General features: G+C 52.2%; 1 protein-coding gene across 2 annotated transcripts in view; it reads left to right on the top strand.

The window, feature by feature from the left end:
- The window catches only part of supt6h (SPT6 homolog, histone chaperone and transcription elongation factor), a 50,075-nt gene that overhangs the window by 13,212 nt on the left and 23,395 nt on the right, over positions 1-13,468 (top strand). For both annotated transcript variants that reach the window (XR_006833813.1, XM_046316703.1), the window contains exons 16-24: positions 3,704-3,858; positions 5,355-5,550; positions 5,800-5,942; positions 6,138-6,255; positions 9,246-9,322; positions 9,730-9,865; positions 11,784-11,921; positions 12,062-12,229; positions 12,829-12,956. Coding sequence is in view for 1 of the 2 variants with exons in the window: in XM_046316703.1 (XP_046172659.1) it covers positions 3,704-3,858; positions 5,355-5,550; positions 5,800-5,942; positions 6,138-6,255; positions 9,246-9,322; positions 9,730-9,865; positions 11,784-11,921; positions 12,062-12,229; positions 12,829-12,956 (1,259 nt within the window). In the remaining variant the exon portion in view is untranslated. The remainder of the gene's footprint in view (positions 1-3,703; positions 3,859-5,354; positions 5,551-5,799; positions 5,943-6,137; positions 6,256-9,245; positions 9,323-9,729; positions 9,866-11,783; positions 11,922-12,061; positions 12,230-12,828; positions 12,957-13,468) is intronic.

Raw genomic sequence — 13,468 nt, forward strand, 5'->3', positions numbered from 1 at the left:
CAGGCTGTGTAGTGTTATTGATGGTAGGTAGACAGAGACATGCTTTAATGTTATTGATGGTAGGTAGACAGGCTGTGTAGTGTTATTGATGGTAGGTAGACAGAGACAGGCTGTGTAATGTTATTGATGGTAGGTAGACAGGCTGTGTAATGTTATTGATGGTAGGTAGACAGAGACAGGCTGTGTAATGTTATTGATGGTAGGTAGACAGGCTGTTTAGTGTTATTGATGGTAGGTAGACAGAGACAGGCTGTTTAGTGTTATTGATGGTAGGTAGACAGAGACAGGCTGTGTAGTGTTATTGATGGTAGGTAGACAGGCTGTGTAATGTTATTGATGGTAGGTAGACAGGCTGTGTAATGTTATTGATGGTAGGTAGACAGGCTGTGTAATGTTATTGATGGTAGGTAGACAGGCTGTGTAATGTTATTGATGGTAGGTAGACAGAGACAGGCTGTGTAGTGTTATTGATGGTAGGTAGACAGAGACAGGCTGTGTAATGTTATTGATGGTAGGTAGACAGAGACAGGCTGTGTAATGTTATTGATGGTAGGTAGACAGAGACAGGCTGTGTAATGTTATTGATGGTAGGTAGACAGAGTTATTGATGGTAGGTAGACAGAGACAGGCTGTGTAATGTTATTGATGGTAGGTAGACAGAGACAGGCTGTGTAGTGTTATTGATGGTAGGTAGACAGAGACAGGCTGTGTAGTGTTATTGATGGTAGGTAGACAGGCTGTTTAGTGTTATTGATGGTAGGTAGACAGGCTGTGTAGTGTTATTGATGGTAGGTAGACAGAGACAGGCTGTGTAATGTTATTGATGGTAGGTAGACAGGCTGTGTAATGTTATTGATGGTAGGTAGACAGAGACAGGCTGTGTAATGTTATTGATGGTAGGTAGACAGGCTGTTTAGTGTTATTGATGGTAGGTAGACAGAGACAGGCTGTTTAGTGTTATTGATGGTAGGTAGACAGAGACAGGCTGTGTAGTGTTATTGATGGTAGGTAGACAGGCTGTTTAGTGTTATTGATGGTAGGTAGACAGGCTGTGTAGTGTTATTGATGGTAGGTAGACAGAGACAGGCTGTGTAATGTTATTGATGGTAGGTAGACAGGCTGTGTAGTGTTATTGATGGTAGGTAGACAGGCTGTGTAATGTTATTGATGGTAGGTAGACAGAGACAGGCTGTGTAGTGTTATTGATGGTAGGTAGACAGGCTGTGTAATGTTATTGATGGTAGGTAGACAGGCTGTGTAATGTTATTGATGGTAGGTAGACAGGCTGTGTAATGTTATTGATGGTAGGTAGACAGGCTGTGTAATGTTATTGATGGTAGGTAGACAATGAGATGGTAGGTAGACAGGCTGTGTAGTGTTATTGATGGTAGGTAGACAGAGACAGGCTGTGTAATGTTATTGATGGTAGGTAGACAGAGACAGGCTGTGTAGTGTTATTGATGGTAGGTAGACAGGCTGTGTAGACAGGCTGTGTAGTGTTATTGATGGTAGGTAGACAGGCTGTGTAGTGTTATTGATGGTAGGTAGACAGGCTGTGTAGTGTTATTGATGGTAGGTAGACAGAGACAGGCTGTGTAATGTTATTGATGGTAGGTAGACAGGCTGTGTAATGTGTATGTGATGGTAGGTAGACAGAGACAGGCTGTGTAATGTTATTGATGGTAGGTAGACAGGCTGTTTAGTGTTATTGATGGTAGGTAGACAGAGACAGGCTGTTATTGATTTAGTGTTATTGATGGTAGGTAGACAGAGACAGGCTGTGTAGTGTTATTGATGGTAGGTAGACAGGCTGTGTAGTGTTATTGATGGTAGGTAGACAGGCTGTGTAATGTTATTGATGGTAGGTAGACAGGCTGTGTAATGTTATTGATGGTAGGTAGACAGGCTGTGTAATGTTATTGATGGTAGGTAGACAGGCTGTGTAATGTTATTGATGGTAGGTAGACAGGCTGTGTAATGTTATTGATGGTAGGTAGACAGAGACAGGCTGTGTAATGTTATTGATGGTAGGTAGACAGGCTGTGTAATGTTATTGATGGTAGGTAGACAGGCTGTGTAATGTTATTGATGGTAGGTAGACAGGCTGTGTAATGTTATTGATGGTAGGTAGACAGGCTGTGTAATGTTATTGATGGTAGGTAGACAGGCTGTGTAATGTTATTGATGGTAGGTAGACAGGCTGTGTAATGTTATTGATGGTAGGTAGACAGGCTGTGTAATGTTATTGATGGTAGGTAGACAGGCTGTGTAATGTTATTGATGGTAGGTAGACAGGCTGTGTAATGTTATTGATGGTAGGTAGACAGGCTGTGTAATGTTATTGATGGTAGGTAGACAGGCTGTGTAATGTGTAGTTGAGTAGAGACAGGCTGTGTAATGTTATTGATGGTAGGTAGACAGGCTGTGTAATGTTATTGATGGTATAAGAGGCTGTGTAAATGATGGTAGGTAAATGTAATGTAAATGTAATGTTATTGATGGTAGGTAGACAGGCTGTGTAATGTTATTGATGGTAGGTAGACAGGCTGTGTAATGTTATTGATGGTAGGTAGACAGGCTGTGTAATGTTATTGATGGTAGGTCTCCAGAGTAGAGACAGGCTGTGTAATGTTATTGATGGTAGGTAGACAGGCTGTGTAATGTTATTGATGGTAGGTAGACAGGCTGTGTAGTGTTATTGATGGTAGGTAGACAGGCTGTGTAATGTTATTGATGGTAGGTAGACAGGCTGTGTAATGTTATTGATGGTAGGTAGACAGGCTGTGTAATGTTATTGATGGTAGGTAGACAGGCTGTGTAATGTTATTGATGGTAGGTAGACAGGCTGTGTAATGTTATTGATGGTAGGTAGACAGGCTGTGTAATGTTATTGATGGTAGGTCTCAGGCTGTGTAATGTTATTGATGGTAGAGACAGGCTGTGTAATGTTATTGATGGTAGGTAGACAGGCTGTGTAATGTTATTGATGGTAGGTAGACAGGCTGTGTAGAGTAGAGGTAGACAGGCTGTGTAATGTTATTGATGGTAGGTAGACAGGCTGTGTAATGTTATTGATGGTAGGTAGACAGGCTGTGTAGTGTTATTGATGGTAGGTCTCCAGACAGGCTGTGTAATGTTATTGATGGTAGGTAGACAGGCTGTGTAGTGTTATTGATGGTAGGTAGACAGGCTGTGTAATGTTATTGATGGTAGGTAGACAGGCTGTGTAATGTTATTGATGGTAGGTAGACAGGCTGTGTAATGTTATTGATGGTAGGTAGACAGGCTGTGTAATGTTATTGATGGTAGGTAGACAGGCTGTGTAATGTTATTGATGGTAGGTAGACAGGCTGTGTAATGTTATTGATGGTAGGTAGACAGGCTGTGTAATGTTATTGATGGTAGGTCTCCAGAGTAGAGACAGGCTGTGGGACCTTTGCTCTGTATCACCTTTCCTTTACTATTGTTTAACTGAGAAGGAACTGGGACTCTGTGAGATCTGTCTTTAGACCACAGCCAACATAACAAACACAACAAAACAACAGCATGTTGATCTTATACCGTTTAGCGTTCGTGTAAGTGTGTAGAATACCGTGTCCTATTAACTTGACTCCTACAACAAATGGTGTAGAAATGTCTGGTTTAAGACGTGATCCTCTTCGCTGTCCTCGTGCCATGTTGACCTGACTCTGGTTTGTTGTAGGACATGGACGAGGCCCACTTTGGCTACTCCTTCAAGTACCTGAAGAACAAGCCAGTGAAGGAACTGAACGGAGACCAGTTCTTAAAGATGTGCCAGGCTGAGGAGGAGGGGCTTCTCACCATAGACATCTGCATCGACCTCCTGGGGGTCAAAGGGTAAGGCGCGGAGGCATCGAACTCCATAAGGGTCGAAGGGTAAGATAAACATAGATAATGAAAGGTTGTATTAGCATGGGCACTACCATTGAGGGCTTCCACCTTTTTAATGTCGTCAACTGGGTAGGACTCCCAATTTCATTGGCTGATGCCTCCTGGTGACCCTGTTGGAGTCATGTACAACCGGGTCATCAGGAAGGATCAGCCAATCGTGAAGAAGAAAATGGACTACTCCTTAGAATAGCCTCAATGGCGCTGCCCATGCTGTCACAGCCGCTCTAATGGCACAGATACAAAGATGAGTCCTCTATCTATCTCTATGGGCCAAACTCACGAGTTAAAGTTTGTCTCTCCGAATGGTCAAACTTACCCCCTCCCTCTCTCTCTCCTCTCTCCATCCCTCTCTGCCACCCCCCTTCCCTCTTTCTCTCCTCTCCATCCCTCTCTGCCACCCCCATTCCCTCTCTCTCTCCTCTCCATCCCTCTCTGCCATCTCTCCACCCCCCTTCCCTCTCTCCATCTCTCTCTCTGCCACCCCCTCTCTCTCCTCTCCCATCTCTCTCTGCCACCCTCTCTCTCCTCTCCATCTCTCTCTGCCACCCCCTCTCTCTCCTCTCCATCTCTCTCTGCCACCCCCCTCTCTCTCCTCTCCATCTCTCTCTCTGCCACCCCCTTCCCTCTCCTCTCTCCATCTCTCTCTGCCACCCCCTCTCTCTCCTCTCCATCTCTCTCTGCCACCCCCTCTCTCTCTCTCCATCTCTCTCTCCATCTCTCTCTCTCCACCCCCTTCCCTCTCCTCTCTCCATCTCTCTCTCTGCCACCCCCTCTCTCTCCTCTCCATCTCTCTCTGCCACCCCCTCTCTCTCCTCTCCATCTCTCTCTGCCACCCCCTCTCTCTCCTCTCCATCTCTCTCTGCCACCCCCTCTCTCTCCTCTCCATCTCTCTCTGCCACCCCCTCTCTCCTCTCCATCTCTCTCTGCCACCCCCTCTCTCTCCTCTCCCATCTCTCTCTGCCACCCCCTCTCTCTCCTCTCCATCTCTCTCTGCCCACCCCCTCTCTCTCCTCTCTCCATCTCTCTCTCTGCCACCCCCTCCCTCTCCTCTCCATCTCTCTCTCTGCCACCCCCTTCCCTCTCCTCTCCATCTCTCTCTCTGCCACCCCCTTCCCTCTCTCTCTCTCCATCTCTCTCTGCCACCCCCTTCACTCTCCTCTCTCCATCTCTCTCTCTGCCACCCCCTTCCCTCTCCTCTCTCCATCTCTCTCTCCTCTCCCATCTCTCTCTCCTCTCCATCTCTCTCTCTGTCACCCCCTTCCCTCTCCTCTCTCCATCTCTCTCTCCTCTCCATCTCTCTCTCTGCCACCCCCTTCCCTCTCCTCTCTCCATCTCTCTCTCCTCTCTCCATCTCTCTCTCCTCTCTCCATCTCTCTCTCCTCTCCATCTCTCTCTCCTCTCCATCTCTCTCTCTGCCATCTCCTCTCCACTCCCCTCCCCAGGGTTGCAGGTGACCAGACATACTTTGATGAGATCAAGCAGTTTTACTACAGAGATGAGTTCAGTCACCAGGTGCAGGAGTGGAACAGACAGAGGACCCTGGCCATCGAACGCTCCCTCACACAGTTCCTCTACCCTCAGATGGCCAAGGAACTCAAGAACAAACTCATCGCGGAGGCCAAGGAAAACATCATCAAGGTAGACCATGTTACAACTAACCTAGCTACTTCCAGGACTCTCTGTATCCCATAGGATGGTGAGTTGACATGACCCGATCATTGAAGATTTGTGAATTCCACTTGTTCCAGCACGTCTTGTGAATAAGTGTTTCAAGCATAAATTAGGTCACGTGGTGTATAATTCCTCTTCACCTTTGACCCCAGTCGTGTTGCAGGAGGCTGTATAACTGGTGTAGGTTTGTTTACCCTGTGATATCGTCTGGTCCAGTCATGTTGCAGGAGGCTGTATAACTGGCTGAAGGTGGCTCCTTACAGACCAGACCAGCAGGCGGAGGAGGAGGATGATGATCTGATGGATGAGAGTCAAGGAAAAGGCATCAGAGTCCTGGGAGTGGCCTTCGCAGACAGCAGGTGTGTGTGTGTGTGTGTGTGTGTGTGTGTGTGTGTGTGTGTGTGTGTGTGTGTGTGTGTGTGTGTGTGTGTCAAAGATTCATAAGGTGTCTTCCATCCTTGTATTTTGTACCACTCAATAAACAGCCACCATAAATGATTTGTGATATTTTTTTCAATGAGTGATAACTAAACGTTGTAATTCTGTTACCATAGAGACACGCCAGTGTTCTGTTCACTGATCAACGGAGAGGGAGAGGTCGTGGACTTCCTCCGTCTGCCCTACTTCCTGAAGAGGAGGAACGCATGGAAGGAGGACGAGAGAGACAAAAAGGTACAGACAGACGGACGACAAGAATCTCCTGTCTCTCCTCAACTCTCCTCTCCTCTGCCCTCCTTCCCCCCGTCTCCTCCTTCCCCGTCCCCGGTCTCTCCTCCCCCGTCTCTCCTTCCCCCCGGTCTCCTCCCCCGTTCCCCCCCCGGTCTCTCCTCCCCCGGTCTCTCCTTCCCCCCTCCCCCGTCTCCCTCAATTCTCCTCCCTGCCCTGTCTCCCCCCCCGCTCTCCTCCCCCTCTCTCCTCCCCCCGTCTCTCCTCCCCCCCGTCTCTCCTCCCCCCGTCTCTCCTCCCCCCGTCTCTCCTCCCCCCGTCTCTCCTCCCCCCGTCTCTCCTCCCCCCCTCTCCTCCCCCCGTCTCTCCCCTCCCCCCGTCTCTCCTCCCCCCCCCCCGTCTCCCTCCCCCCGTCTCTCCTCCCCCCGTCTCTCCTCCCCCGTCTCTCCCCCCGGTCTTGTCTCTCCCCCGTCTCCCCCCCCCGTCTCTCCTCCCCGTCTCTCCTCCCCTCGTCTCTCCTCCCCTTGTCTCTCCTCCCCTCCCCCCGTCTCTCCTCCCTCTCTTCCCCCCGTCTCTCCTCCCCCCCCCCGTCTCTCCTCCCCCTCCTTCCCCCGTCTCTCCTCCCCCCGTCTCCCCCCCCGTCTCTCCTTCCCCCCGTCTCTCCTTCCCCCGTCTCTCCCCCCCGTCTCCCCCCCGTTCCCCCGTCTCTCCTCGTCTCCCCGTCTCTCTCCCCTCTCCTTCCCCTCCCCCGGTCTCTCCTTCCCCTCTCGTCTCCCTCTCCCTCTCCCCCCGTTCCCCCCCCCGTCGTCTCTCCTTCCCCTCCCCCCGTCTCCTCCCCCGTCCCCCCCCGTCTCTCCTCCCCCCGTCTCTCCCTCCCCCCGTCTCTCCTCCCCCCGTCTCTCCTCCCCCCGTCTCTCCTCCCCCCGTCTCTCCTCCCCCCGTCCCCTCCCCCCGTCTCTCCTCCCCCCCCGTCTCTCCTCCCCCCGTCCCCTCCCCCCCCCGTCTCTCTCCTCCCCCGTCTCTCCTCCCCCCGTCTCTCTCCCCCCTTGTCTCTTCTCCCCCGTCTCTCCTCCCCCCGTGTCTCTCCTCCCCCCGTCTCTCCTCTCCCCCCGTGTCTCCTCCCCCCGTCTCCCCCGTCTCTCCTTCCCCCCCCCCGTCTCTCCTTCCCCCCCCGTCTCTCCCCCCCCGTCTCCCCCCCCCCCCGTCTCTCCTCCCCCGTCCCCCCCCCCCCCCGTCTCTCCTCCCCCCGTCCCCCCCCGTCTCTCCTCTCCCCCCCGTCTCTCCCCCCCCCCCCCGTCTCTCCTCCCCGTCCCCCCCCCGTCTCTCTCTTCTCCCCCCGTCCCCTCCCCCGTCTCTCCTCCCCTCTCCCCCGTCTCCCTCCCCCCGTCTCTCCCCCCTCCCCCCCCCCCGTCTCTCCTCTCCCCCACCTCTCCCTCCCCCCCTCTCTCCTCCCCCTCCCCTCTCCTCTCCCCCCCTCGTCTCTCTTCCCCTCGTCTCTCCTTCCCCCGTCTCTCCTCCCCCGTCTCTCCCTTCCCCCGTCTCTCCCGTCCCCTCGTCTCCTCCCCCCGTCTCTCCTCCCCCCGTCTCTCCTCCCCCGTCTCTCCTCCCCCCGTCTCTCCTCCCCCCCGTCTCCCCCCCGTTGTCCCCCCCCCGTCTCTCCCTCCCCCCCCCGTGTCTCTCCCCCGTCTCCCCCGTGTCTCCTCCCCCCGTCTCTCCTTCCCCTGCGTCTCTCCCCCCCCGTCTCTCCTCCCCCCGTCTCTCCTTCCCCCCCGTCTCTCTCCTCCCCCGTCTCTCCTCCCCCGTCTCTCCTCTCCCCCCGTCTCTCCTCCCCCCCGTCTCTCCTCCCCCCGTCTCTCCCTCCCCCCCTCTCCTCCCCCCCCCCCCTCTCTCCTCCCCCCCCGTCGTCTCCCCCCCCCGTCCCCCCTCGTCTCTCCTCCCCCCGTCGTCTCTCCTCCCCCCGTCCCTCTCCCCCCGTCCCCCTCCCCTCGTCTCTCCTCCCCCTCGTCTCTCCTTCCCTCGGCTCTCCTTCCCCTCGTCTCTCCTTCCCCCCCTCGTCTCTCCTTCCCCTCGTCTCCTCCTTCCCCCCCCCGTCGTCTCTCCTTCCCCTCGTCTCTCCTTCCCCTCCTCTCTCCCCCCCCTCCCCTCCCCCCGTCTCTCCTTCCCTCGTCTCTCCTTCCCTCTCCTCCCTCGTCTCTCCTTCCCTCTCCTCCCCCCTCGTCTCCTCCCCCCTCCTCTCTCCTCCCCTCGTCTCTCCTCCCCTCGTCTCTCCTTCCCCTCGTCTCTCCTCCCCTCCTCTCCTTCCCCCTCGTCTCTCCTCCCCTCTCTTCCCCCCCCTCTCTCCCTCTCCCTCTCCTTCCCTCTCGTCTCTCCTCCTCCCCGTCTCTCCTCCCCCCGTCCCCCCCCGTCTCTCCTCCCCTCGTCTCTCCTCCCCTCCCCCCCCGTCTCTCCTCCCCTCCCCCGTCTCTCCTCCCCTCTTCCCCCCGTCTCTCCTCCGCTCGCCTCCTCCTCCCCTCCGTCTCTCCTCCCTCGCCTCTCCTCCCCCCGTCTCTCCTCCCCCCGTCTCTCCTCCCTCGTCATCCCGTCGTATCATTCAGCATTAGCAGTTATAATCATCACCTCGTCATTGATGTTGTTTCACCTTCCATTAAGTAGCTTATCTCTGTTGCCTCCTAAATCATTTGGCTGCAGTTGGTTTCGATAGAGCACTTTGATGTCAGCTGGCCTATAGGCTGCTATGGGGAAAACCTTGTTGCTGATCTCAGTGTGTTTGATTTTGAGGCTGTGCCACATTTATATTGTGGTCATTTAGCAGACGCTCTTATCCAGAGCGACTTACAGGAGCTGATAGGTTTAAGTGCCTTGCTCAAGGGCACATCGACAAATTTATCACCTAGTCGACTCGGGAATTCAAAACCAGCAACCTTTCGGTGACTGGCCCAACGCTCTTAACCGCTACCTGTATTCTAGTGATCTGATCGTGTGTTTGGTCTCCTCAGCTCCAGGACATTGAGAACCTGAAGAAGTTCCTGACCAGTAAGAAGCCTCACGTGGTGGCTGTTGCCGGGGAGAATAGGTGAGCTCCGCTACTCCTCTACCGGTCTTTCATACCCTCCTGGAAGCAAAGCACCGGGACACCTGTCACCGGGACACCTGTCACCGGGACACCTGTCACACCTGTCACCGGGACACCTGTCACCGGGACACCTGTCACACCTGTCACCGGGACACCTGTCACACCTGTCACCGGGACACCTGTCACACCTGTCACCGGGACACCTGTCACACCTGTCACCGGGACACCTGTCACACCTGTCACCGGGACACCTGGCCTGTTCTTTTCTATTGGACATTTTCAGAAAGAACTTCCTCCGTTCCCTGTGCATGTTCTGTTTGTTGCCTAGGAACTAATTGTGTGTGTGTGTATGTGTGTGTGTGTGTGTGTGTGTGTGTGTGTGTGTGTGTGTGTGTGTGTGTGTGTAGGGACGCCCACATGATAATGGAGGACATTAAGAGGACAGTGAGTGAGTTGGAGCAGGAGTCTTCTCTGCCTGCTGTGGGAGTGGAGCTGGTAGACAACGAACTGGCCGTGCTCTATATGAACAGTACCAAATCTCAGGTACACACACACTCCTTAAACACATACTGTACACACAGTCCGCATGAACTCAGGTACACACACACTCCTTAAACACATACTGTACACACAGTCCGCATGAACTCAGGTACACACACACTCCTTAAACACATACTGTACACACAGTCCGCATGAACTCAGGTACACACACACTCCTTAAACACATACTGTACACACAGTCCGCATGAACTCAGGTACACACACACTCCTTAAACACATACTGTACACACAGTCCGCATGAACTCAGGTACACACACACTCCTTAAACACATACTGTACACACAGTCCACATGAACTCCAAGATATCAAGTTGGACACTTGCAGCATGAATACATAGCTGCTTCTACAGTCGTGACCTAGAGCTTTGAGAATGACACAAATATTAATTTACACAAAGTTTGCTGCTTCAGTGTCTTTAGATATTTTTGTCAGATGTTACTATGGGATACTGAAGTATAATTACAAGCATTTCATAAGTGTCAAAGGCTTTTATTGACAATTACATGAAGTTGATGCAAAGAGTCAATATTTGCAGTGTTGACCCTTCTTTTTCAAGACCTCTGCATTCTGCCCTGGCATGCTGTCAATTAACTTCTGGGCCACATCCTGACTGATGGCAGCCCATTCTTGCATAATCAATGCTTGGAGATTGTCAGAATTTGTGGGGTTTTGTTTGTCCACCTGCCTCTTGAGGATTGACCACAAGTTCTCAATGGGATTAAGGTCTGGGAGTTTCCTGGCCAATATTGATGTTTTGTTCCCCGAGCTTTTGCCTTATGGCAAGGTGCTCCATCATGCTGGAAAAGTCATTGTTCGTCACCAAACTGTTCCTGGATGGTTGGGAGAAGTTGCTCTCGGAGGATGTGTTGGTACCATTCTATATTCATGGCTGTGTTCTTAGGCAAAATTATGGGTGAGCCCACTCCCTTGGCTGAGAAGAAACCCCACACATGAATGGTCTCAGGATGCTTTACTGTTGACATGACACAGGACTGATGGTAGTGCTCACCTTGTCTTCTACAGACAAGCTTTTTTTCCGGATGCCCCAAACAATCGGAAAGGGGATTCATCAGAGAAAATGACTTTATCCCAGTAGTCCAATCCTTGTACCTTTTGCAGAATATCAGTCTGTCCCTGATGTTTTTCCTGGAGAGAAGTGGCTTCTTTGGTGCCCTTCTTGACACCAGGCCATCCTCCAAAAGTCTTCACCTCACTGTGTGTGCAGATGCACCTGCCTGCAGCCATTCCTGAGCAAGCTCTGTACTGGTGGTGCCCCGATCCGCAGCTGAATCAACTTTAGGAGACGGTCCTGGCGCTTGCTGGACTTTCTTGGGCGCCCTGAAGCCTTCTTCACTACAATGGTACAGATCTCCTTGAAGTTCTTGGTGATCCGATAAATGGTTGATTTAGGTGCAATCTTACTGGCAGCAATATCCTTGCCTGTGAAGCCCTTTTTGTGCAAAACAATGATGGCGGCACGTGTTTCCTTGCAGGTAATCATGGTTGATAGAGGAAGAACAATGATTCCAAGCACTTTACCCTCCTTTTGAAGCTTCCAGTCTGTTATTAGAACTCAATCAGCATGACAGAGTGATCTCCAGCCTTGTCCTCGTCAACACTCACACCTGTGTTAACGAGAGAATCACTGAGAATCATGATGTCAGGTGGTCCTTTTGTGGCAGGGCTGAAATGCAGTGGAAATGTTTTTGGGGGTTTCAGTTCACTTGCATGGCAAAGAGGGCCATTGCAATTAATTGCAATTCATCTGATCACTCTTCATAACATTCTGGAGTATATGTAAATTGCCATCATACAAACTGAGGCAGCAGACTTTGTGAAAATTGATATTTGTCACACTAATCTTACCATGTTTCTCTGCTCCCCCCCCCCCCCCCCCCAGACTGAGTTCCGTGACTACCCTCCCCTGCTGCGCCAGGCTGTGTCAGTAGCCAGGAAGATTCAGGATCCTCTAGTGGAGTACGCTCAGGTCTGCAGCTCCGACGAAGACATCCTCTGCCTCAAACTACACCCTCTACAGGTCAGAGTGTGTGTGAACGGGTGGGGAGGCTTCGTCTGATCACTGCCATTTTGGGTTGGAATTGTCCTTTTGAGTGGCCTTTGCAGGTACTGAAGGGGACATTATTTGCTGTTGCTTGAACACTTTCTCTCTCCCTCCAGGAGCATGTAGTTAAGGAGGACCTGCTGAGTGCTCTGTACTGTGAGTTTATAAACCGGGTCAACGAGGTGGGGGTGGATGTGAACAGAGCCATCTCTCACCCCTACACACAGAGCCTGGTTCAGTTCGTCTGTGGCCTCGGACTCAGGAAGGGATCGCACCTGCTCAAGGTCTGTGTCTCACTGTCTGTCTCTCTCGATCTGTCTGTCTGTCTCTCTCGATCTGTCTGTCTGTCTCTCTCGATCTGTCTGTCTGTCTCTCTCGATCTGTCTGTCTGTCTCTCTCGATCTGTCTGTCTGTCTGTCTCTCTCGATCTGTCTGTCTGTCTCTCTCGATCTGTCTGTCTGTCTCTCTCGATCTGTCTGTCTGTCTGTCTCTCTCGGTCTGTCTGTCTGGATCTGTCTGTCTGTCTCGATCTGTCTGTCTGTCTCGATCTGTCTGTCTCTCTCGATCTGTCTGTCTGTCTCTCTCGATCTGTCTCTCTCTCGGCCAGTGCAGGTTTTGAGTCAGAGCCTTGTTCAGTATGTCTGTTGTTCCTTAGTGTTTGCTCCACACCTCTCCATGGTCTGTATTGTCTCTCTCCGCTGTTGAGTCCTGTGTCATGTGTATCTTGACCCATGTCCTGTGTTTCAAGAGTAGAATTAGACATTTTTACACTATTATTATATTGTCTCTCCTACCCTTCTCTCTCTCTCTGTCTCTGTGTGTGTGTGTGTGGTGCTTCATCCCTGTACATGGTCTGTAATGTTTCTCTCCTCCCCTGGTCCAGATCCTAAAGCAGAACAACACTCGTCTGGAGAACAGGACTCAGCTGGTCACTATGTGTCACATGGGCCCCAAGGTCTTCATCAACTGTGCTGGCTTCATCAAGATAGACACCGCCTCTCTCGGAGACAGGTACGTGGTTGGCTGTGCCAGGAGGGCATGAATATTTATCCATGGTGTATCCATAGTCCCCTGTATGTTGTTGGTGCTCTCTCTCCTCTCCCCCCTCACTTCTCTCTCTCCTCTCCCCCCTCACTTCTCTCTCTCCTCTCCCCCTCACTTCTCTCTCTCCCCCCTCTCCCCCTCACTTCTCTCTCTCCCCCCCTCACTTCTCTCTCTCTCCCCCTCACTTCTCTTTCTCCCCCTCACTTCTCTCTCTCCCCCTCACTTCTCTCTCTCCCCCTCACTTCTCTCTCTCCCCCCTTTCTCTTCTCTCTCTCTCCCCCTCACTTCTCTCTCTCTCCCCCTCACTTCTCTCTCTCTCCCCCTCACTTCTCTCTCTCTCCCCCTCACTTCTCTCTCTCTCCCCCTCACTTCTCTCTCTCTCCCCCTCACTTCTCTCTCTCCCCCTCACTTCTCTCTCTCACTCTCTCTCTCTCTCTCCCTCACTCTCTCTCTCTCGCCCCTCACTTCTCTCTCTCTCT

This window comes from Oncorhynchus gorbuscha, linkage group LG20, assembly GCF_021184085.1.
Source record: "Oncorhynchus gorbuscha isolate QuinsamMale2020 ecotype Even-year linkage group LG20, OgorEven_v1.0, whole genome shotgun sequence".
NCBI lineage: Eukaryota > Metazoa > Chordata > Actinopteri > Salmoniformes > Salmonidae > Oncorhynchus > Oncorhynchus gorbuscha.